This window comes from Brassica napus, chromosome A6, assembly GCF_020379485.1.
Source record: "Brassica napus cultivar Da-Ae chromosome A6, Da-Ae, whole genome shotgun sequence".
Taxonomy (NCBI): domain Eukaryota; kingdom Viridiplantae; phylum Streptophyta; class Magnoliopsida; order Brassicales; family Brassicaceae; genus Brassica; species Brassica napus.
Window position 1 is genome coordinate 25170662 of NC_063439.1, and position 23547 is coordinate 25194208.

At 35.2% G+C, this 23547-nt stretch overlaps 5 protein-coding genes across 5 annotated transcripts; 1 reads left to right on the forward strand and 4 right to left on the reverse strand.

The window, feature by feature from the left end:
* Window positions 1-85: 85 nt before the first annotated feature.
* LOC106349326 (LOB domain-containing protein 23) lies at window positions 86-1932 on the reverse strand. Its single transcript, XM_013789274.3, has 2 exons — window positions 439-1932; window positions 86-344 (listed from the first exon to the last, which is right to left on the reverse strand). The coding sequence occupies exons 1-2, from the start codon at window positions 589-591 to the stop codon at window positions 132-134; spliced, it is 366 nt and encodes a 121-aa protein (XP_013644728.1). The 5' UTR covers window positions 592-1932; the 3' UTR covers window positions 86-131.
* A 171-nt stretch (window positions 1933-2103) lies between these two features.
* Window positions 2104-6496, reverse strand: LOC106350894 (polygalacturonase At1g48100). Its single transcript, XM_022715296.2, has 7 exons — window positions 6194-6496; window positions 5243-5536; window positions 4917-4949; window positions 4600-4807; window positions 3411-3492; window positions 3209-3317; window positions 2104-2868 (listed from the first exon to the last, which is right to left on the reverse strand). Exons 1-7 carry the CDS (start codon window positions 6443-6445, stop codon window positions 2434-2436), a joined length of 1413 nt encoding a protein of 470 aa, XP_022571017.2. The 5' UTR covers window positions 6446-6496; the 3' UTR covers window positions 2104-2433.
* A 6066-nt stretch (window positions 6497-12562) lies between these two features.
* Window positions 12563-16617, forward strand: LOC106349329 (protein DETOXIFICATION 29). Its single transcript, XM_013789276.3, has 8 exons — window positions 12563-13012; window positions 13857-14398; window positions 14483-14569; window positions 15078-15134; window positions 15243-15481; window positions 16012-16130; window positions 16244-16330; window positions 16425-16617. Exons 1-8 carry the CDS (start codon window positions 12623-12625, stop codon window positions 16494-16496), a joined length of 1593 nt encoding a protein of 530 aa, XP_013644730.3. The 5' UTR covers window positions 12563-12622; the 3' UTR covers window positions 16497-16617.
* Window positions 16618-17035: 418 nt separating this feature from the next.
* Window positions 17036-18696, reverse strand: BNAA06G32810D. The gene is made up of 4 exons (XM_013789277.3): window positions 18102-18696; window positions 17837-17989; window positions 17549-17754; window positions 17036-17468 (listed from the first exon to the last, which is right to left on the reverse strand). Exons 1-4 carry the CDS (start codon window positions 18594-18596, stop codon window positions 17261-17263), a joined length of 1062 nt encoding a protein of 353 aa, XP_013644731.2. The 5' UTR covers window positions 18597-18696; the 3' UTR covers window positions 17036-17260.
* A 688-nt stretch (window positions 18697-19384) lies between these two features.
* LOC106349328 (inorganic phosphate transporter 2-1, chloroplastic) lies at window positions 19385-22021 on the reverse strand. The gene is made up of 3 exons (XM_013789275.3): window positions 20957-22021; window positions 20527-20718; window positions 19385-20425 (listed from the first exon to the last, which is right to left on the reverse strand). The coding sequence occupies exons 1-3, from the start codon at window positions 21698-21700 to the stop codon at window positions 19601-19603; spliced, it is 1761 nt and encodes a 586-aa protein (XP_013644729.2). The 5' UTR covers window positions 21701-22021; the 3' UTR covers window positions 19385-19600.
* Between the last annotated feature and the right edge of the window lie 1526 nt (window positions 22022-23547).

Genomic DNA, 23547 nt, shown 5'->3' on the forward strand with positions numbered 1-23547 from the left:
ACAGACAAGCATTGTTTGAACAAAATGCGCATTGTTTGAACAAAATGCATACAAGGAGAGTAGAAGCAATCAGAAACAGAGATGAAGAAGAGATTTTTATTTGGAAAATTATAGATGAAACTGAGATAGTATTACATAAATTCATTAACTTGGGTTTGGCTATGTTTGGCTTGAGCAACAGCAATCTCAGCTTGCGTTCTGGCCAAAAGAGTTTGGGTTTTCTGAATTTCTGTTTGGAGCAAAGAAATGATCCCAACACATCCATAAACAGGATCTTCTACCCTGCATTTTGCTTCAAAGGACAAAGATTCCACTGCTTCAGCTCTTGTCTGAACAGGAAGTTGCTGTCAAAAGATACCACCATCAATATTTAATAACAGATGTTATCTTAGATAGGGATGTAGAACAGATACACATACACAAAAAGAATTTATATACCTGAAGCATTTTGGAAACGTTTCCAGCACCATAGATTCTGTGGATACATGCAAATTTATCAGGATCGCCTGGAGGGAAATAAGGTGAGAAAATGCAATCTTTTGGACATCTTCTTCTCAGATATTTGCAAGCAGCACATCTTTTTGGATTCATTACAGATTTTTTTTCCAGAGAGAAGAAAGATACCAAAAGATTATGAAATCTAAGAACACGGATTTGGCTTATTTGTATTCTTCTTAGTTTCCTTTTCTTTTCCAATGATCCAACGGCTACTTTCCAGTTTATGAAAATTTTGAGGACATTTACATAAGGTAAGCTTATTAATGATGATTTTAATTGTTACTAATTAGTAGAATATTACCGTTAAATGTTAACTTTGTTAAAACTTAAAAAGGAAAAATCGGTGTTGCCTTAATTCTCTTGACTAATATCTCCTCGAAGTACTTCCCAGTCAGTTTCTTCTCCTGCATGAACTTCACATCAGAGAGCTCAATCGCTTGGTTGAAACTTAAAACCATTCTTTTACAACCCTCTTTGTTTATATTATCAAATAACAGTAACACCATCAACATTACGTGATATATATATCACATGCACAGCATTTAGAAAGGAATTTTTTTTTTGGTTAACATAAATAAATTAAGGAAAACTTTATTATAAGCGATATATGTATATCATGCATTTAAGATGGATTGTTCATAACTAGGTAAACTGATTAGGTTTTTCGAAAAATGGTCGGCTTTTTTAGTTTTCTATATGATTTTTTTTTTGAAACACTAGTTTTCTTTATGAGTGAAGTGTGCTTCTCTTAGGTTCTTCAGCCTTCTATTTTTCTATAATTCTGTACTCATTAAAAGGGAATAAAAGGGAAAGAAATAGTTAGAAACGAAATAAAAAGAGACGTCACATGCGCGTGCGAGATAGATTTTGATTAAAGAGAGCCAGAATGGACGGTGAGGACACACTATCACTACTCATCTTCAGCCTCACATCGACTTTTGTAGAGATTCTCACTTCAAATATTTATTTTTACATTTCTCTATAGTTTTGTATCGATGGATGACTATTGTTATACTAAAAGTTAGGTTTCGTGGTTAGTAGCCATAAAATTATAGGAGAGAATGTGGCCTTTCCACCAAAGCCAAAGTATTATCACTTGGTTCTACCTCCACTAACAAATGATTCTAAAGTTTAAACCTCCTTTTTGTTTGTAGCTTTTAAGGAAATTAAAGGTTTTTTTGTTATTGTTCATTTTTTGGGAATATTCTCTCAATTCTGTCTTCTGAGCCTTTTTAATTTTAAAAATTGTCTTCCAATATTTCACATTTTACCTTCAAGCATTCTCTATTGTCTCTTCATACATAATTTCAACCTTATTATTTAAGTTTTTTTTTTACTAAGGGCAGTTATTATTTAAGTTTATTATATGAAAAGTTGTACATCCACTTTACAGTTTGGTTTCTTTTTGATATATCAAATAGTTCATCAACAGATTATAAAACCAGGTTAGTTTAATGGACATATTACAAGTAAACATGGTATCTTCAATTTACGTGTATATCTCCATCAAAAAATATTTTAGATGCGAAGTAGGAAATTACTAGTGAAAAAAAAATATTTTTGTTAAGAAGTTTAAGCAACCATTAAGATTAAATTTTGTACAAATCCCCCATTAAGATTAAATGTTTATTACAGCAACAAGTAAAATAACATCAAACCTCTGAAACTGGAATCATACATCATAACACTACAGAAAAAAAGCTGATAAAAGCGCCATTACCTTCTCACACCCACAAAAAGTTGGAGAAGGGAAGCAAAAAGAAACATCATGATCTCCCAAAAGAAACACAATTTAAAAGAAAATATATGCCAAACACAGGTACCTATTGGGATAGAACCGGTGGCATAAATGATCTAAAATCTTATCATCTAGCACGAAAAGATATATAAAATCTTTCGAGCTAATAGAATAACTCTAAATTTCTATTAAAGGTTTTATAAAGGGCAGAGTTTTTCATGGGACGAAGCAATAAATCTCTTGGGATAATAGCCATCAATATTACTCTTCTTTAAGCAATAACCAATGCTTGAAGGAACCAAAGGCCCTTGTGTTTTGCCGTACGAGTTCCAACACAAAGCGTGTTGCTGTTGATGAGTTTGTAACCCTCTGATTCCTCCGGAAGGTCGTAACCTAATATCCATTAGATCCACGTCCATGCATGGTACGTTGTTGCTGCATGCAATACGTACCGGTTGTGCCGTGAAACTACCGACGATGTTGTTGTACTTGACGTCCGAAATTGATACTGCGCTAGTCTGATTCTTACACTTGGACTTATCGCAGTAATATTGGTCTATTACTATCGGTACTTGCACGTCTGTTACTTGTATGTTGGAGAATGTTAGGTTCTTGACAACCCCTAATCCTCCCTGCGGATAAACATTTCGCGTCATTCACCGAAACTTAGATGTAATTTTGTATTGTATATGAAATAAAATAGTTTGATATTAATTCAGTTAGTTAAAATGGAACCAAAACAAACTAAAAAGGGGCTTCAATATTAATTGGAAAACGAAGCAACCGGTTCATTTTATAGTCAAATATACTATTACACACTTTGGATTATTATAGTCTTTCGAAATAAAAGATATAATTTTGTTGATAAATTGAATAAAAATGAACTAAACCATCTTTTCTTTTGAACAAACATGAGTGTTCAATTATAGTGTGATACATATCTTTGTAATATATAAAATATAACATACGTACCTGCCAAGTCTTGATTCGAACACCAGCAAGAGTGTTCTGTATTGAGACGTCCTCAACTATGATATCAGACACACATGCAACGGTCTCATCTTTCCCCAGACTTCCTATGCTGTGATCACAAAAAGAAATCAGTAAGACTGAAAGGAAAACAAAAAGAATATTGTGAAATATACATATATATATATATACTGTGTGTACCAACCTGATGCCATGGCCAGGGCCACAACTGATGTGGTGAATGTGTACATTGGAGGAGCCGGTTTGAATGGATACACAGTCATCTCCTGTATAATAAAGAAGGCAATGCTTGTTAAACAAAATGTAGAATTTTTAACCTTAGAATATGCATATATAATAAATAACTAATATTTTTTACTCTCTCCGTTTTTTTAATATAAGTCGTTTTAGAATTATGCACATAGATTAAAAAATTATTAATTTTTTTATATTTTCTAAACAAAAATATCATTAATTATTTACCAAACCATAAATCAACCAATAATAAAATAGAAGATATATTATTATTAGTCATATAACATTAAGCGTTAATAAATTTTACATATAAAACCGAAAATATCATATAATTTGGAACATAAAAATTTTTCTACGACTTATATTAAAAAATAGAGGGAGTATTAAAGTTGTTAAATCATGATTCGGGTTTGGCATTTAAGTACATTAGAATCTCTGGTGTTTAAACATTTAGAATCTTCGGTCCACACATCTATCGTAATATATCTATAATTTTTACCAATAAATTAAAGAAAAGAGAGCTTTTTCGTTCTGCATGCTTTGCTTGTTTGCATAAAAAGTTAGTTTGGGTGACAGTTATACCGTTAAGTGTTGTTACCAATGATGTCTTTACCTGTTTCGTGTCTTTATTTTATAATACTTTTAAAAAGTTTTTACATTACTTATCTCTTTTTCCTGATATTCATTTCACTTTGGCGATACAACGTGGCGACCACTATGTTCAATTAAATTTTAGTTTATGTAACTCAAAATTTCAACTGCATAATAAGTCACATAATATGGGAGCAATGCCGCGGTAGACGGCAGAGCAAACTCCAAGTCATAAATTATTCCATATGCAATAGGCTATATGTTCATTTTTACCATTGGTTATAAAACGACTGAATTAAGCGCATGACAAAACTCATAGATTATGTGGATTATCAATCATAATCACTAATCAAAAACATTGAAAGGTATTTATTAGAATATTGTATAAGTACTGCTTAAGCTTAAGAGAAAAAAAAATACATCAAGATCTGTAATCTGATCCGGCTAATTTATTTGGTTTAGAATGATCATAGGAAAGCTTCTCGATTTTGTAGTTTTTTTTTTGTTAGATAAAAAAGATCTAATTTTTATTGAAGGGAGTTACGTACCGCAAGCGATGTTGGAGTGTTGAATCTCGACATTACGTGTGTTCTGGAGGTGGATGCCGTCGGTGTTAGGGCTATTCTCGGGCGAAGATATCGTTATGTTGTTGATTTTGACTCCATCAGAATCATCAAACTTCAGGTGACACAATGGGCTGTTCACGATGCTTATATCACGGACCGTCACGTTACCACTTGAATAAAACCTAAGTGCCTATGCGTATAAAATAAGCCAATCAACAGGCTTACCAATTTTCTTTTTATATACAAAGTGACAAATTAGTCCGATAACAATAATAATAATCTTATATATATATACTCACCGTTGGTTTCATTGGTGGGATATACTTATTTTTCTGAAAAAGAAGACAAAAGCAAACAAACAATCATAAATCCGCTAATTCAAGATTGTAATCGATTCCGAGAAATTCCGGTTCGGGTTTGGTATTTTAACGAATATAAAAAAACAATCATAAAGACGACTAAATATAATTTTCTTTAAATTAAATTTAATAACTTGAATTATTTAAGACATAAAATCTTAACCATAGTTAAAAGTAAAGGCTGGAATCTCTTGGTTGAATCTCGTATCCGGGTTTTAAGTCCAAAAATCACTATGCTGTTTAAATACTGGAAAATAAAAACGTACTTGAGTTTGATAATTGTCTAAGTTCCACCAGTTATAGCCACGAGCATCAAGAGTCCCTGAGCCTTGGATGGTGACGTGACTGACCCATTTGAAGTTAAGCCATTGAAACAAGCTTGACTTAGGCCATGACCCTGTCTTAGTAGGAGCTACTAAGGTTCCTTCTATTTGAACCACCGTTTCCTCCTTGCACGGTCCTTGCAGCGTCACCGCCTTCACCATAAACTCTTTCCCTGCCGGAATCTCCACCTTCCCTCCGACTACTTTACAAGCCGCCTTCCACGCTCCGATCAATGCCTGCAGCTCCCCAATGATACAAATGTCATAACAATAAAGAAAATGTCTATACATATATCTAAAACCAAAAAAGATCTAAATATCTGGTCCGACAAGTATTTTAGATACATTTTAAGCTTAGGTAAAAAAACAGAAATATTTTTAGATAGCAGTGTAACAAGGTAAATCTACCTTAGTTTTGATAAATCATTTGAAGCCTGCCACCAGATAAATTAAACCGAATAGATTGTGTACTAACAAGTGAAAACGCTACAAGAAGTTTTGAAGTTACTACTGAGCTCCAAAATGCGTAAGCTCTTAATTGTAGAAGCCCGATCCATTTGCGTTTTGATGATGAAGATCTTTTTCCTTTATAATTATTTTTGGGGATATAATACATTTTCATATTTCATAAAATATTTTTGCAAAATGAAAACACAATGCTAAACAATTCTCCTTCCGCTTATGTTTTGTTTATATTTACAATTAACAAAAACAGTTTCTTTTATGTAATAGTGTACATATACCCAAGTAATCATTTTTATTTTTGAAATATTTAGTATTTTTAAAGATTTTAAAAGTAACCCACAAACGCAAATGCAACGTCTGACTAATATGTCTCTTGCTTTGAAAGTAAATCGTTGGTATTAGAAATATATGAATTATGTTTGTGCGTACCTTTGAGTCGTCTGAGATCCCATCGCCCTTGGCACCGAAGGAGAGGATGTCAAAAACACCATCATGGGTGGACGGATAAGGGGCGGGTGCAGGAGAGCCGGTAGGGGTATCTCTAGAATGACGACGGTGTTTGGGTTTGATCCTCTTGACGTGATGTTTACGACCCTCAACGGAGATTGTGGAGATTGCGGCTGCTATGATAATGAAGCCGATCAGCATAGCTAAAAGCGGCGAACTCTTTATTATCTTCATTTTCTCTTATGCTTTTGTTGTGACTATTGGTGGGAAAGGAGATGGTTATAAGAGATGTAGTTGATGGACGAGTTATATAGCAACCTTTTTTTCAAAATGACCCTTTCTTTTGAACTATTTTCAGAAGTACCCTTTAAACTTTAAAAAGAGAATAGCAAAAAAAAACTTTAAAAGAGAAAAATTTGTCTTGTAAGTTTTTTTTTTTTTTTGAGAAAGAATTTGTCTTGTAAGTTGTATACATAAATGGGTGTGTAGTGGCTTACTGTTATTGGATTTGGGGGTGAATGGACGTAAATGCGATTCCATTGTCTGTACCAAGAACATATATGAGCCTGAGTGATTTACTTATAAGTGTTTCCGAAAAGTATGGTTTACATCAAAATAAATTCAATACCCTATACATAAACCATAAACGTAAATCTAAGTCTACATGCGGTAAGGTTTTTGGTTTCTACATATATACTAGTCCAATATTCTTACCACTCATGTTCTTCTTGGTGTATCTATACAAATACTCATTCACAGCATCCATACTTTTATTTTGTTTAAGTTTCTTTTAAGCCATATATCAAAAAATGAGAACTTTAATGTAGGTTCTTTCCAAAACATGATTGATGCTGGCACAGTATAACACTCTCTAAATCTACAGAAACAAGTGCAACCTAGACACTTAATTTCTGTGTCTTTCTCCATTTTTCATAGGTTTAAAATACATTCTTTCCGTGCATTGTTGATTAATAATTCTAGTGAGCAATAATTCCTGTTTTTAATTCTTTCAAAAGGTTCCATTTAATAGAAAGATGAAAAGCTATAATGTAAGTAATAACAGTATTTAAATGTGCTACTCCACAAAATACAAAATGGTAACACAAATGCCAACCAAAAAAGCGTTGTAGCACTCTAAAAGAAATGACCATACATTTACAATGCCGTATTTATGTATGTCTATACATCAAGAAAGATGCATGAAACATCTTAGGTACTAATTTACTTTATATGCGAAAGGTGGCTGCATATATTAAAAAGAAAACTAAATGAGCTGATAATTAATTATAAAACATATATTATGCCATGGATAATTTTTCATAAGACTAACAGAAAAGGTGACTTTAAATGCTGTAATTGTTAAAATAAGTTAATGGGCAGTGACCTGTAATATTAGCAATTGCTTGTTCCTCAATCATAAGCAACCGTTATGCACTCTTGCATTATAAAAGCAAAAAGACCTTATCCAAAACTTAAATTATACTATAATTAGTTAGTTCCAAAAGCTTGTTAAATGATATCAGTGTGCTTCACTAACCCAAATAATCAAAATGAGATTAATTTTCTTAATTAGGGACACAATATATCAGATATAGGTTTAATACATTAGGAAACTTTACACTTTTCTACGTATACGGAAATTAGTTCTCTATATATAATTATTTTGAAGAAAATATATTGATTAATCTGAAACTTGTAATCTAATTGTTTTGTATTATTGTGGATCAACCTGTGAGCTATTAGTTAAAAACAATCTGTGAGCTATGTGGTATATGTTAATTATTGACAAACTATTAAAATAACCAAAAAAACTTTCCAAAAAGGTATTTTAATAACTATATATCGAGAGACAAAGAGGAGTTATATAGAAAGCAACAATAATTATCTAGTTAACAAAGGATTATTTTCATACTTTATATCTGAATGCAGGAGGTTTAGTACTAATTTTCCAAAAGAAGACAAAACCCAAAGTTGGGTGTTTGGTGAATTAAAAGCTTATGTGTTTAGGACAAACTTAAGTTGGCAATACATCACTATTCCCTACTAGTTGTAAGACATTAATTAGAGTATATGAAAGTAGTGATCAAGATGATGTTCATCAATTAAAATATACTTAATAAGAAAATTTCATACCTATTGGAAACAACTTTGTAATTGATATAAGTTTGTGTGTTTTGCAATTCTACTTATGACGTTTAATTAATTACTTATCCGCAATTGTACACTGATTTTACAAATTGTACACTGATTTTGCAAATTGTTAAGACTGTGAACAAGTTATTAAACTATATATGTTGTTTTGAACATTTTGAAAAGCAATATAATAGAAAAGCAGAGATTTGAACTTATGGTTCCAAGATAAAACCCATACACCATGCACTAGTAAAACAAAACATATAAAATGCTTGAAAGAAATGTTCATTGTTTTCTTTTTTCTTTTCAGCAAATGTGTTTTGGACTGGGCCATATAACACACAGCTCCATTGTAACAATGTAAGGCCCATTTTTATTCATATTTTTTTTAATTTAGAAAACCCAGAATAAATAACAGTCTAGAATTAAAAAAAAAACGTCTAGAGTTCTTTCATTAACAGACTAAAGCCAAGTTTATTACATTTTCATCTATTTTCGTTTAATTTACAATGCAGGATTGATCAAGCAAATAATCATAAAATTAGATTTTTTTTTTTTTTGCTTTTGCTCTTTATCTGTAAGCATCTAAGTATCTAACAGTGGAGATTCTGTCTGTACTAGAATTTAATCAAGCTGTAGAACTGTATTTGCTTTTTAAGGACCAACATATAGCATTCGACTGTGACTTCCTGCATTTAGCAGCAGGTGAATTCGTCTTAAAAGCTGCTCATTTGACCCTCTGCTGCAGCGGTTATCTCCATTAGAGTCATCAAAGATTCAAACACTGCGCCTAAGCTCGTGTTTCACTTCAGGATTCTCATTATCCCTCCTTTCCTTACTTGTTCTAACACTTCCACTACCACCAATGTCACTATTATATACACTCAACTTAGAACTCTTGTACGGTCTGTAAACTTTGCTTATCTGAACAAGAGAGTAAAAGCTACAACTATGGTTACTCGACTCAAGATCATCCACAAAGTGAAAGCAAAGTAACCAGTCGTTTAATCTCACTCTGTCTAGCGAACTCTTCTTGAGCAACCGGTCATGTTCGGCCATTCTTGCCACCTCGCTGCACTCTGTTTTGAACGATTTAGATTCGTTCACGGATACACGGAGGCGCTCCGCCGTGATAAGGGAAGTAGAGAGTTCGTCTCCAAGTTCCGTTTTTCTCGATCTGACAGGCGCGTGAAGTACACAGCCGCTCACGGGTGTTTTTTAAGAGTAGATTAATGCGGAAGGAAAAAAAAGCCAATAAAATGAACGCCCGTGGGTGTTTTGTTCGAGATTTAACAGTCCTTCTTATCATTTTATTACATAATAATAGTAGGAGAATATTAGATTCCAAGACCCTTTTAAAATATAACATATAGTGTAGCAATAGCATCTAGCTTCTACACTGATTTTCTTAGAGAAAGTGAGAATTTTAAACTATACATGCTATTTAAATTAAAATACGTTCATCATAAGATATCAATATATCATCGCTTCATGTCCTTTCAAATCTTCCATGTGTTTTCTGTAGATTTTTGTGACTTTTTGGGGTTCTGTAGAACGATGTAATAGTAGTCAAGTATAAACTATTAAACTATACGCTCCAGCAAAAACATATGCTTCTACGCAAGCACTATGTTATTGTTAACTAGTTTTTTTAATTAACTTAAATATTACATAGGCTATGACTTATGTTGAATAGTTCTTTTCGCCATTATTTTATGGACAAATCTCCAAAATAGCACATTTTTAAGTTTATATCATAAAAATAGCACTCAAAAACTAAAATGACTAAAATAGCATTTTATCTTTTGAAAAATTTAAATTTTTTTATTTTTCAAAATTTGAAATCTTATCCCCAAAACCTCACTTCTCAACTCTAAACCCTAAAACCTAAACTCTAAACCCTAAACCTTAAATTCTAAACCCTAAACCCCACCCTTTGAATGCTATTTTTGTGACTTTTGGCCTTGAGTGCTAGTTTGGAAACAAAAACTTGATTTAGTGCTATTTTGGTCTTTTTCTCTTATTTTATTGCGATTTTTGAATAGAACTTCGCAGTGGAGTTTGGAATATATTCTTGAGCTTGAGGAACGAATCTTCGTGGATTCGGTTTAGCCAGCAGCGGACATTTGATTCCGCCCATTGTTGATTTTCTTTCTTTTTGAGAAGGTGTAATAGAAAATTTCACCAACCCTTTTTCTCTTCTTTACATTTTTGAAGATAAACAAAAATGAAAATATCATAACTATTAATGAATCTCATGTTAAAAGAATCAACAAAGATAGTATGTTTGAAATCAGGACATTCAGAGAAACGCAATAACATTTTTTCAAAAATAATATGAAGAAGAAGTGGCACAAAAACAAAACATATACTATCTTTACAAACACAACGCTAACGTTAAAACACTTTAATTTTAGAAAGTGGTGTACGGTTGTTATTTGTACGGTTGTGTAAGCATTTTCATGAACAGATAATGGGTTTTTGGCACTACATTCAAAGTTTGAGGCATTAGGAAATGCAGTGTTTACCTTAGTGTTAACAACTATTCATTGTTTTCGAGATAATAGGTTTAGAGTTTGTGAAGAGGACGTCGTCTCTCTTGGCTACTTTTGTCAAAATGGATTATTATCCTCTTAGATCTTTGCTGTAAATCCAGTTTTTCGTCGCTTAAATGTCATTTTAACCCTAAACCGATTGTTTGATCCGCGGTACTACTACACACCAAAATGAACTGTTTCTCCTTTGAAGATTCTTTAATTACTACCAATTTGTTTAGCCGCCAGGTCTTTTAAATTAACATATAACGTGGCCATCGCGATTCAAAGAACAAGTTCCTTCGCCGTCTCGTCATTATCTAGTTAAGCGTCTTTATAATAACAAATTTATATTCTTGGTTTCTGTGAATCAGCGTCACGTTCATTTTCTTGCTACGAACAAAATTTGCTTAGTAAGTAATAGACTAAAAATAATTTTTAACTTTCACCAAAATTTAAACCAAAGGTCACGTATCAATTTAGTATGGTAGCCAAAACACCTTTGAATTCATCTTATATTTTTATTTTATAATTAAGTTAAGATATGCGCCTTGCACCATTGAGTATACGGGTTTTAATACGTACACAATTATTTATATTTGCATTTTTACATATTATAAAATAATTGAGAAGTAAATAATAATATTACATATATAATTATATTGGCATGATCACATAAATCAAAATAATCATCCTTTTATTTACAATCTTGTTACGATAAATAAATAAAAAATCGTATTTATCTATTTTCTATTATATATAATTAAATTTAAATGATATTAACAAACATATATATTTTTTACTATGGTTATCTCTTAAATAAGACTTCGTATTCATATGATTTTACAATAATTTGTATTTTTAATAAAAAAAAATTAAAACTACTAAAAGCAAAAGTTTCAGTGTGGACTTTTATTAATTTTAATAATTTATGATAATATTTGAAAATTCAATGCAAATACCAAAATTAAAATATTAAGTTTTCAATACTTGTTCAACGCAAATTCAATAACTAAAATATTTATTTTATATGGTGTCTAATTTAATTTAAAATGTATTAAAATATATATACTTCTAATATGAATATCTTCTAAATGAGAATTTCTATTCATATAGTTTTATGATCATTTGTATCTTGTTATAAAAAAAATTAAACCACTGATCGTAAATTTTTAAATGTTATACTTTAAATAATTTTAGTAATTTAAAGTTTTTTTTAAAAACAAAATATTACATATGGAAAAAATCTAAAATTTTATTTTATGGTGAATAAAATTATTTAATTTAATTTTAATAAGATAAAATTAAACAAAAAAGATGAATGATATAAAAACTGTTACCAAATCTTTATTATACGAAATCAGTAACTGAAAAATATATTTTAGTCATATTAGGTAATTATGTAGTCTTTATTTGAAGAAAAATAAAATTATATTTTTGTACATTAATAATTAATTTATAATTACTTTAATACAAAAATATAGTATATGATTAGACAGACCAACTTAATTATATAGTAATTCAAAAAATATACGTGTCATATGTAAAATGTTATAATGCATCTCTTTTAATATACAAGAGATCATTCCACTACAAAACAATATTTGTCCCACATTTGGTAATTAATTAATTGAAATTAAAGCTAGTTGATAAATAGTTACTCTCTCTTCATTTGAATATGTAATATATATGCCAACTTTTTGTCAATATAATAAACAACACCTATTCTCTATATAATTCATGAATGATTAATCCCAAGATCCTCATTCTTTGGTCCTTCACTTTGGCCTCCTTTAATCTCTCCATATCTCTCGATCCTACCTACATGGGAAAAGACAAAAATCTAACGGAGGCGCTTCTCTCTACGGCGGAAAACTCCGACCCCACGACCCATCTTCCCTTCTCACCCGCCAATGATATTCCTCCCATCACAACCATCGGTGGATTCGTCAAGGAGTTTAACGTGGAGACCAAAAAGCTATGGTACCTGGCCGGTCCAGCCATTTTCACGTCCGTGAACCAATATTCTCTTGGCGCCGTTACTCAGGTATTCGCTGGTCACGTCAGCACCATCGCTCTCGCCGCCGTCTCTGTGGAAAATTCTGTTATCGCCGGATTCTCTTTTGGCATCATGGTAAATTACATCACACCCCTACAACATTTGCGAGTTTGCAAAACGTGGAAAATGTTTGCATTTTACTAATAAAAATATAACAAACTTATTTGTTTTATTCAATATTAAAAAAAAAATCTTCCTTTCAGGAAAAATATATTCATTTTTTTTCTTCACATTAATACATAAAGAAATTACGATAAATACCATAAAGTGACTTTTTAGATGAGTGACCATTTATGTATATTTATGGTCTCATTTACGAACGTAATAAAATTGTCCTCGCAATATAAATTAGTTTCAACCACAGTATATTTTTGTTTTCAAAGTCCAAGTATTTAATTTAAACAGTTATATACTAATATGGTCATATGTTTAATTTAAGATTCAATTTTGTTTATCATAGGCATTAATCCAAATGCATAAATCGAACCAGGCATAAGTTAGTTTTAGGACTTTTAGTACCATTTTTTTTAGATATTTATTTGCAGTGGGTGTAAACAAATAGCAAATAATAATATCTATGAATATACGAGGTTTAGGTTAGGACGTCTAGTATGCACCCCCTGCCACACAAAATATACTTTTTTGTTGATCGATTTATCATCCGATTTGGTTATAGGCAAACAAATGAAAATTAATTCTATTATTTTCTAGTCAAAACAAATATAACACCTTTACACATTTGGAAACAAATTTGACTTTATAATCAACCTCTTAACATTTGCAACGAAAAGACTTTGTAATCAACCAGTCGTATATCAATGTAAATAGTTATGTATTTAACGAAACGTTCACATTTAATACTCATATACTTTTCTTTTGTTTTGTAATAACGTATGGGTGTGATTGTGAACGTGATTAGCTTGGCATGGGAAGTGCGTTGGAAACGCTATGTGGGCAAGCGTTTGGAGCGGGGAAATTATCTATGCTTGGCGTTTACCTGCAGCGATCATGGGTGATCCTAAACGTGACGGCTCTTATCCTCACTCTCCTCTACATCTTCGCCGCCCCAATCCTCGCCTCCATCGGCCAAACTCCGGCGATCTCTAGCGCTGCCGGGCTTTTTTCCATCTACATGATCCCTCAAATCTTCGCTTACGCCGTTAATTTCCCAACCGCTAAGTTCCTCCAATCACAAAGCAAGATAATGGTCATGGCCGCTATTTCCGCTGCTGCGCTGGCTCTCCACGTGCCTATCACGTGGTTTGTCATGGAGAAGCTCAAGTGGGGCATGGCGGGTCTAGCCGTCGTGCTTAATGCCTCCTGGTGGTTCATTGACGTGGCACAGCTCGTGTACATATTTAGTGGCACGTGCGGTGAAGCTTGGTCTGGTTTATCATGGGAAGCTTTTCACAACTTGTGGGGTTTCGTTAGATTGTCTTTGGCTTCTGCTGTTATGCTCTGGTGAGTCTATACCCGACCTGCTCGTTGATTAATATTGATATTAACGATCGTTAATTTAATTGATTTTTTGTTTTACTTTTGAAGTTTGGAGGTTTGGTATTTTATGGCAATCATATTATTTGCTGGATATTTGAAGAATGCTGAAGTATCAGTAGCCGCACTCTCCATCTGGTAAATATTAAATTTTATTAGTATTTGTTACTATACACGTTAACTCAACGTCATTTTTTGTTTAAAAGTCACTGAACGTCATTTACGCACTACTGATGTTCAGTTTCTTTCTTTTAAAAAGTTATCATCAATCAAGATCTTCTTTATAATTAATAATTAATACATCGTGCATAGACCATGCTGCATGGCAGACTTAATTAAGTGTAAGTTATCTTTTAGTCGTTGCTTTCTTGGGCAGTGAAACCCTACTAGTTAAATAGTTTGATTGGATCATTATTAAACTCTTTCATTTCTTCAAAGTTTAACTTTGTTGTCATACTGTACTATATAAATATACACATCAAAGGACCAATAAGAAAACTAAAATCGGATGTCGAATATGTCCTTCTTATTATTCTTTTGTCGGCATACATATAATCTGATATGATCGTAAAAATATTGTATAGTAAGAACGATTATTCTTTAAATCTATGCATCTAATCATTTTAAAAATAAATTGAAACTGTAGCATGAACATTTTGGGATGGACCGCCATGGTTGCAATTGGGATGAACACAGCCGTCAGGTAAAACCACGTGCCGTTCACACATGCACAAATAAAAATTTCATTGAACTTCTCTGGCCTATAACTTTTAAGAATATAAACATTTGAAACGATCTCAAACTGGTGCAGTGTGAGAGTGTCAAACGAATTAGGAGCAAACCATCCAAGAACGGCCAAGTTCTCACTAGTAGTAGCAGTGATAACATCGACGCTGATTGGAGTCATTGTATCGACCGTTCTACTCATATTTAGGAATCAGTACCCATCATTATTTGTGGGCGATGAAGAAGTCATCATTCTCGTTAAAGAACTCACACCAATACTTGCAGTCTCCATTGTCATCAATAATGTGCAACCTGTCTTATCAGGTAATCCGTCTAACTATCTCAAAATAAAAACTTGTTCATTTGGGTTTGATTCAATATCTGTATTTTAGCCTTAGATCATACATAGTTTATCTTTTAGCTTAATAAGTTTAGTTTTCTTTTCTAGTTTGACTAATGGATTTAAGTTTGGACGACGTTGGTCTTTTGGTGCGGTTCTTGTTTTGGGGTTTCGGTTACGGTTTGTGAATAGTATGTCCGAGCTAAAACTAGTTTTGTTTTGGTAAACATTTTGCTTAGACAGACTTTTTCTTTAGGCTTGGGTTTATTAAACAAACCAACATTGTCTTTTGTTCTATTTTTTTTTATTTACTGTAATTGCTTGTTTTTTTTTATTATTTCCGTTCATTTTAGTCAGTTTCTTATAACATCACGTCCTTGTTGTGTATATATATATGTTCGATATAGATATTAGGAAATATACATCTAATAAATTAAACTGGGCTGTGTCGTTGGCATATGAGAATCTTATTTTAAAAATCCGATGACAATATGCTAATAAATGGAAACGTCAGGGGTGGCTGTGGGGGCTGGATGGCAAGCAGTGGTGGCGTACGTTAACATCGCATGCTACTACTTGTTTGGAATCCCATTTGGTCTATTGTTAGGATACAAGCTCGACTTTGGTGTAAAGGTAAAAATGATACCCAAAGTCCACGTCTATCATCACATTAATTTATACAACCTTTGAAAACGTAAAAGTTCAGAACTCAAAAGACTAATGTTACAAAATATTTGATGTATCAGGGAATCTGGTGTGGGATGTTAACGGGAACTGTGGTTCAGACAATAGTCCTGACGTGGATGATCTGCAAAACAAATTGGGCCAAGGAGGTAAAACTCAACAGCATTGGAAAAAGTCTTTACTTTTGTTTCTAAATAAAACTCTCCGATGTTCTAGCTGAACGCGATGTGTGTTGTTATGTAGGCTGCAATGGCTGATGACAGGATAAGAGAGTGGGGAGGAGAAGTATCGGAAATAGAGCAACTCTCGAACTAAAAAGACATTACGTACGTAAACTAGTACTCATATCAAAGAAACTCAGCTCGCCATTTATGTTTGGATCAACAGCACTTTGTATCTTAATTTTAGAGTTGAAGGCATTTCACCCTAAATTTTATAATAATTACTTACGGAAAACTTAAAATTAGCTGGGGTAAGTCGATACAACTCCGATGGACCACGTAATGACACTGGAAGCAAAAGTATAAACCGGCTCCGATTTGTTGACCAACCCACAAGCATCGATATGTTGTTCTGTAGCTTACTCTCCCACTTTAGTCTCGTACATTCCTATGATACACAACGGCAATGTACCATTTAATATTGTAAAGAACTAGTGAGTACACAAATCTATAAACAACTTGTCAATAAAATTATCAATTTTCTTTCATTTAAGCACAAGACATGGCCCCACACGAGGCAAGTTTTAGTACGATGAATAATCCACAATTAGTTGTATACGTTATCTTCCATTACGTGGACCGGAAGTCAATACACATGCTCGTGAACTGATGCTTGTCTCAAGACACGTGACGTGAGTTTTCAAACTTCTTTACTTCATTAAATAAACAATTACAAAAGTAATACAGAACAAAGTGATATAGTTCCAGGCATCAAACACTTTTTATCTACAATGAGATATGATTACATCTACTTGCAAGTTTATACATCCATATATTCAAATATAATTACAAGACAAGTGAGAGAAAGATGAAACAGTACCACGCCTGGGAAGAAAGAGTTTATTCCTCCTCTTTCACTTATCTTTGCAGCAAAAGTGCTGCACCAACTAAACCGAACCAGAGTGTCAACGAAAGCCAAAAGACTTTGTTCTTCTCCATTCCGACAGGTGGTCGCCAAACCAACAGCTTCCCTAGAAGGTCTTCACTCGAGTTGAGCTGATTCGTAGTCGATGCATTCATTCTCCTGTCCTTGTCCCTCTCCTTGTCACTCCATGTCACTGCATAGCTGTGTGCAACATAACACCATTTTTAAAGTGATGTCGATATGCATGAGCCAAGTTGGACACAGAACATAAATGAATATACCTGTCATAGCTTGAACCGATCATGGGTATGGTAACCATTTCCTCCTGAGAGATCTTGAGCTTAGGAGCTTGCAAGATATACCTAAGCTCAGAGGCTTGACGACGAATACCAGGACTCGGGTGTCTCTTCTCTAGTTGCTGATAAAGATCAATGCAATCAGCGTGGCGATTATTGGCCTCATATGCCATAGCTAACCAAATTTGAATCTGGCAAATCAATATATCATTAGCAAATAATTTCTTATTATAAAAAAAATGGAAAATACCTAATGGTGTTTTATCGACCAACCTCACCACCAAAGAGCGTTGGCCTTGGGATAATGGTAAGAGCTCCTTCAAGAAACTCTATTGCTCGTCCATACATGCCTTTACCATAAGCCTTTTGACCCAACTCAAACATCAACTCTGCAGTTGCTCTCCTCTCCGCTTGCTCCTGAGCTACCTGCTCCCACCAATCTCTTCAATGAACACATCTCAACTAAACTAATCTTAAAAGCTTCATGAGCAAGTAACATCAATATTTAATTAAGTAACATAACCCTATAAGAACGCACCTTTTCAAGCTCTCTTTTAACCCTCATCCTCTTCTTCTCCTCAGAATCATCATCGCCACCTTCTTCATCAATCTTATACTGCAACTCCTCTGCTTTCCTCTCAAGCTCCTTCATATCCTGCAACTCCTTAACTCTCCTCTTCATCTCCTTCTCAACATCGTACGCTTTCTCTTCTTCGTCGTCACTCTCCTTCCCGTCACCGCCGCCGCTTTCCTCCTCGCTGGATCCCGCTTCGTCGTAATCCACGGCGTTAGCCCTTGATTTCGCTTTTCCGCGCTTCAAACCCCGGCGAACTCGAGCCTCTCCTTCCGATTCGAGAGGCTTGTTGGAGGAGAGAGACGCGTAGTGAGAAGAAACGTAACTGTTGTGTGAGTCTCTCTTCGGTAGATTCAGAACGACGTCGACGACAGCCAATCGAATTCTCCGATCAGTGATCACCGTACGATGAGAGTTGACGTCGAGTAACAGCGCCACGTTTCCGATAACCGCCGCCATGGAAACACTAATGAAAATGAGGAAGAAGCAGAACCAGAGAAGCAAAGAGATAGCTTTGGTCGGGAGATATCTCTAATTCGTGGTGACAGTTAATGATGTGACTACAGTACCCTCGGATTTTTAATTTGAGATCGCTGAAGGGACTAGGCGTGTGAGGGTAGTTTGGTCATTAAAGTAGGAAGTCATGTCGATTTTCCTAAAGGACGCGTGTACGAAAAGTAAGAGATGCGCGCGTCTCACGAAAACAACATGACATATATGACTTACATTTCTCCGATGAGTAAACAAACACCAAGTCGTTTTAGTAGAAATTAAACGACACCCACTTTATTTCGATTTTACCAGGACGACGAGAGATGAAACAGAGCAAGAAAGCTTGGATTATATTTTTGTCAAAAGCATAGAGCTCTAATCATCATTGAATTTAGATATCCATTCAGATTCGGTTTTAGTAATATTTAAAGTAGACTATTTAATTTTTATTTTTATTTAATCTTATTTAACTATAATATTATAATTTAAATATCTTTTTTAACGTTTATAGTTATTTTAAATTTAGTTAATATTATTTTTACATTTAAATATCTTATAGTTGAAGTTATATAAACGTAAAATTAAATATTTGAAATATTCGTTGGGTTTCAAATATTTATTCACAATGCTACTTTGGATTTTACATTTTTAAGGACTTTTTGTATTTTTAGATTTATAAAATACCCATTTGATTTTAAATTGGATTTGGTTGATATTCAAAATTCAGAAGAAAAAAAAAACATTTTAACATGATATGTTCAATACTTTTACAGTTTAGATCTATTGGAATTTTCGATTCAATTACAAATGTGCCCAAACCCAATTCTTACATAGGGACTTCACCGATTGATGAACATCCAGAATCATAGGGAGGGAACAATCTCCACATACAGTTTTAAGGTTTTTTGAATTCGAATCAATCAAAGCCAACAACAACATAGAAGAAGAAGATCAATCTCACACCCTTCGTCTCACAACACAAAAGATAAGATCTTAGTGAAAACCCAAGTATAGATCACAGCGAGCGTAGCCCCCACAGGAATCGTAACAAGCCACGAAGCCACGATCTCCTTCACCGTCTCCGCCCTCACGCTATTAAGCCCCCTCGCGAACCCAACCCCCATCACAGCTCCAACGAGCGTATGCGTCGCCGATATCGGAAGCCCCAACTTCGACGCGAACAGAACCACCGTCGCCGCGGCGAACTCCGCCGCGAACCCCCTCGTCGGCGTAAGCTCGGTGATCTTCTTCCCTATCGTCGCGATCACTCTGTACCCCCACATCGTGAGCCCCGCGACGATCCCGAACCCTCCCCACGCGAGAACGTCGATCGGGATCACGATCTCCCCTCCTCCTCCTCCGGCGCCTGCTCCTCGTTGGAGGATGCTCAACGCCGCGGCCAAAGGGCCGATGGCGTTGGAGACGTCGTTGCCTCCGTGGGCGAAGGACATGAAGCAGGCGGAGAGGACTTGCATGTAGCCGAAGACTCCGTAGACTATCTTCAGCTGCGTGCCTGTTGGGCCTGCGATCTCCGAGAGGAAGCCTATTTCTTTGGGCTGGGTTTGGGCCGTGTCGTGTGGTTTGGTTTTCGCTAGGAGGTGGCCGAGCTTGTTGCGGATGATTCTGTCGAAGATTATGGCTCCTGCTGCTCCGCAGGCTAAGGCTTGTGATAGAGCTATGGGGAAGGTTTTGCTTAGAGGGAATGCGGCTGAGGAGATGCTTGCTATGCCTACGAACACGGCGACGGGAGCTGCTGCTGCGGCGGCTTGTCCTGGGTTTGGTGCACTGTAAACAAACTGAACAGAAGAGAAGAAGAGTTTGCCAAAGGTAGTAGGAAGAATGAGGTTGACTTTAAGTAAGTACAAAGATTGATTTGGTTTGGTTTGGTTTTACTTACTCTCCTGATGCATTTGTAGACTAGAAAGGAAACTAGAGCTCCCATTACAGGAGAGATCACCCAAGATGAAGCCACTTTAGCTAAAGAACTCCAGAAAACAGCACCAGCTCCACCGTATACCAGTCCAAAGCCAACCATTGACCCCACGATACAGTGAGTTGTTGATACTGGCCATCCATAGTAAGAAGCTACCTGTGAAAATTCACAATTACACAATCGTTTTCATCATTAGGTTCTCTGTTTGTGGGAAAGTTATTAACTTTACTAAATAATCTCTTGAAAATAGTGCAAAAGAAGCATAAATGTTTTTCGGCCACTGCAGTTAGGTTCTGTACTTGTATCATATGTTATTGCCATCCTATAAGGTACCGACTTTGCTCAATCTATTTATTGAAACTAGTGAGGAAGAAGGGAAAGAGAAGATGGGAACCTGTAACCAAGTTCCAGCTGCAGCCAAGGAAGAGAGAAGACCAGCGAAGAGCAACATATCTTTCCCTTGGAACACATTAGCCATGAGAATCCCTTTCTGCATCGTGCTAGTCACGTGAGTTCCCATCAAGAGGGCACCTGAGAATTCAAGAACTGCAGCCGTGATCACAGCTTGCCGGATTGTTAGGGCTCCGGATCCAACAGAAGTCCCCATGGCATTGGCCACATCATTAGCTCCGATGTTCCACGCCATGTAGAAACCGAAGAGTAGTGTCGCGTAAGAGAGGATCTTGGTCTTGAGAGCGAGTCCTTGTCCCAGGGATTTCATGAAGAGTGGTAAGGAGAGTGCGGAGAAGGCGATGACTATGGTGATTGCCCTGGCTGTTTTGGACGAGATGTTAAAGGCATTAGCCATTCCAGAGAAGTCGCCAGTAGCTTCCGGATTACCTTTACCATCTGATTCGTTCGAATTGGTGGAAGAGTTGTGAGAATTCTGTATCTGTTGATCGCCATGGTGTTGCTCATCTCCCTCAGCATAAGAAGAGAAGCTAGCTAAAGGGCAGACGAGTTTCAGCGGAAGAGAAGTGCGTTTCTGAGGAGAAAGGAATCGGGAACTGTTCTTCTTGAAGAAAGGAGATTCCTTGGGAGAGAAACAACCGATAGCTGATCTGGGTACGCAGAGGTGAGAAGTCTTGAGCATAAGCGAGTGGTTTCTAACAGAAGAGAAACCATAAGGGAGAGTCATTTCTCAGAAGAAAAACAAGAAGAGGGAGGAATAAGATGTATGTGGAACTAAGAGGAAAAGGTAGAGGGATGAGAATCTACAGAGATGGGATATGGGCCAAGGATGGTAAAGAATATGTTGGTGATGTTGATAATGAAGAAAATGGTGTTGCATGATGGAATTTGATTTCAGGAGACTAGAGAGAGAGTTAGTAGTGGTGGTGGCGCCGGGGAACGTGAGGTGGAGGTGAGAGGATTGAGTTTGGATGCTTCTTTGTGTTAGCATAAGCGTTATGAATTTGTGTGGTTCTTGTGGAGTGTTAGAGAGGGAGAGAGGCTCTTTTAGTTGGGCTTCTGGACCTCGCAAATACCCACTTCTAAAGGTAGAAAAAGGAGGGAATTTTTGTTCTTTGGGATGTAGTTAAAGAAGAGAATTAGGTGGCACTTCTTAGATTTTCTATTTGAACGTGGTAGAATTGTTCCCTTTTTTTTTGTTAAAAAAAATATCATAATGTTCTTTCTATAAATCAATGTTCTTATCATTTTTTTCATATTTCTTATTACAAAATACTGTATGTTCTTCACACTTTTTATTACAAAATATATGAGTGTGTATCGGTGGGGCAACTTGATTTCTTCATGTGGTTTATAAGTTAGGTGATACCATCTTCAAATGTACTCTCATTTGGGTAAATCTTTCACGAATCCAGTTTAGTCATATTAAGTTCGGTTTCCATTACACATTAACACCTGTGTCGTAAATAAAACATGTTGGGTTGACCACATGCATGTCGACCAGATCGGTCCAAACCTTATTTAGGTCCAAAAAACATGTCTTAAAAATGTCTTTGATTATTTTCGAAATCATCCTTATACAATTTGATCATGGAAGATTGGAGGTTCAATCTAGTACTAAAAACTTGGTGACAGGATACTATTGAATATTTTTGTTTAAATTTGATTAGTTAAAATAGTGGAACCACATTGTACAGTAGGTTCATTAGGAAACATGACAAATAATCTACTAGACGATTTGGTGCTGAGATAAATCACACCCTGTTTAAATGCTCTCTAGTTCTCCAAGTTTGGGCCTTACATCTTATCCTAACTCTTTCGAAACGTTTCCCGTGTACATCACTATATGCGAATATTAACTACCTTCTCCTACGTATAAAGGAACAAGGGACGAGTGCTGTAGTTATGGTTTCAATCCTATGGATACTATGATATATATGGAAGAAAAAAAACAAGAAATCCTTCACTGACAAAGATGTAGCGCCACTGGACACACTTCAATTAGCGGTAAAGGAAGCAAAAAACTTGACCTTAGCTCAACGAATAATAGAAGCTGAAGACGATCTGCAGGAGGAGATGCAAAGCAGTACATGTTCCCTACCATAAACTCCTACTCCATTGCAATGGAGTTGCCAAACGAACACATCCTGGATAAACAATAGCGAGAGAGCTGGCCTAGGTTTTGTGCTACTGAACGCAGGATCCCCGATCTTGTGCAGCCTCCCCTCTCTACGCAGAAGCTGAAGCCCTAGTTTGGGCAATGCAGGAGCTAGGTAGCAAAAACTGGAAACAGAGTGGTACGCTTTGAACTGGACTGTGAGCAACTAACTCGTCAACCTGATAAACAAGGAAGAAGGTTGGACTACAATGGCATCTGAACTTGATGAGATCAAAGCTCTATATATGGTATCACTGGAAATCTCCATAAAATGATATTCCGAGATCGTTGAATGTCCGTGCATACTACCTTGGCAACGAAAAAGATCACGAATATGCAACTCACCGTACGTCGACTGCTCTGCTTCAAGTTGGCTAACTGTCTATGCTAGCCAAACTAGAGCATCTTAATTTCGT

Coding starts and splice junctions, on each gene's coding strand:
- LOC106349326 (XM_013789274.3), bottom strand. CDS start 591: ATGAATCCAAAAAGATGTGCTGCTTGCAAATATCTGAGAAGAAGATGT. Junction 345..438: donor ACGTTTCCAAAATGCTTCAG/GTATATAAATTC, acceptor ATCTTTTGACAG/CAACTTCCTGTTCAGACAAG.
- BNAA06G32810D (XM_013789277.3), bottom strand. CDS start 18,596: ATGGCGGCGGTTATCGGAAACGTGGCGCTGTTACTCGACGTCAACTCT. Junction 17,755..17,836: donor CAACGCTCTTTGGTGGTGAG/GTTGGTCGATAA, acceptor TTGATTTGCCAG/ATTCAAATTTGGTTAGCTAT. Junction 17,469..17,548: donor ATCGGTTCAAGCTATGACAG/GTATATTCATTT, acceptor TGTTGCACACAG/CTATGCAGTGACATGGAGTG.
- LOC106349328 (XM_013789275.3), bottom strand. CDS start 21,700: ATGACTCTCCCTTATGGTTTCTCTTCTGTTAGAAACCACTCGCTTATG. Junction 20,719..20,956: donor CAGCTGGAACTTGGTTACAG/GTTCCCATCTTC, acceptor GAATTTTCACAG/GTAGCTTCTTACTATGGATG. Junction 20,426..20,526: donor TCTACAAATGCATCAGGAGA/GTAAGTAAAACC, acceptor TCTTCTGTTCAG/TTTGTTTACAGTGCACCAAA.
- LOC106350894 (XM_022715296.2), bottom strand. CDS start 6,445: ATGAAGATAATAAAGAGTTCGCCGCTTTTAGCTATGCTGATCGGCTTC. Junction 4,808..4,916: donor TCCCACCAATGAAACCAACG/GTGAGTATATAT, acceptor TTATACGCATAG/GCACTTAGGTTTTATTCAAG. Junction 2,869..3,208: donor TTCGAATCAAGACTTGGCAG/GTACGTATGTTA, acceptor GTTTATCCGCAG/GGAGGATTAGGGGTTGTCAA.
- LOC106349329 (XM_013789276.3), top strand. CDS start 12,623: ATGATTAATCCCAAGATCCTCATTCTTTGGTCCTTCACTTTGGCCTCC. Junction 13,013..13,856: donor GATTCTCTTTTGGCATCATG/GTAAATTACATC, acceptor GAACGTGATTAG/CTTGGCATGGGAAGTGCGTT. Junction 14,399..14,482: donor GCTTCTGCTGTTATGCTCTG/GTGAGTCTATAC, acceptor TTACTTTTGAAG/TTTGGAGGTTTGGTATTTTA.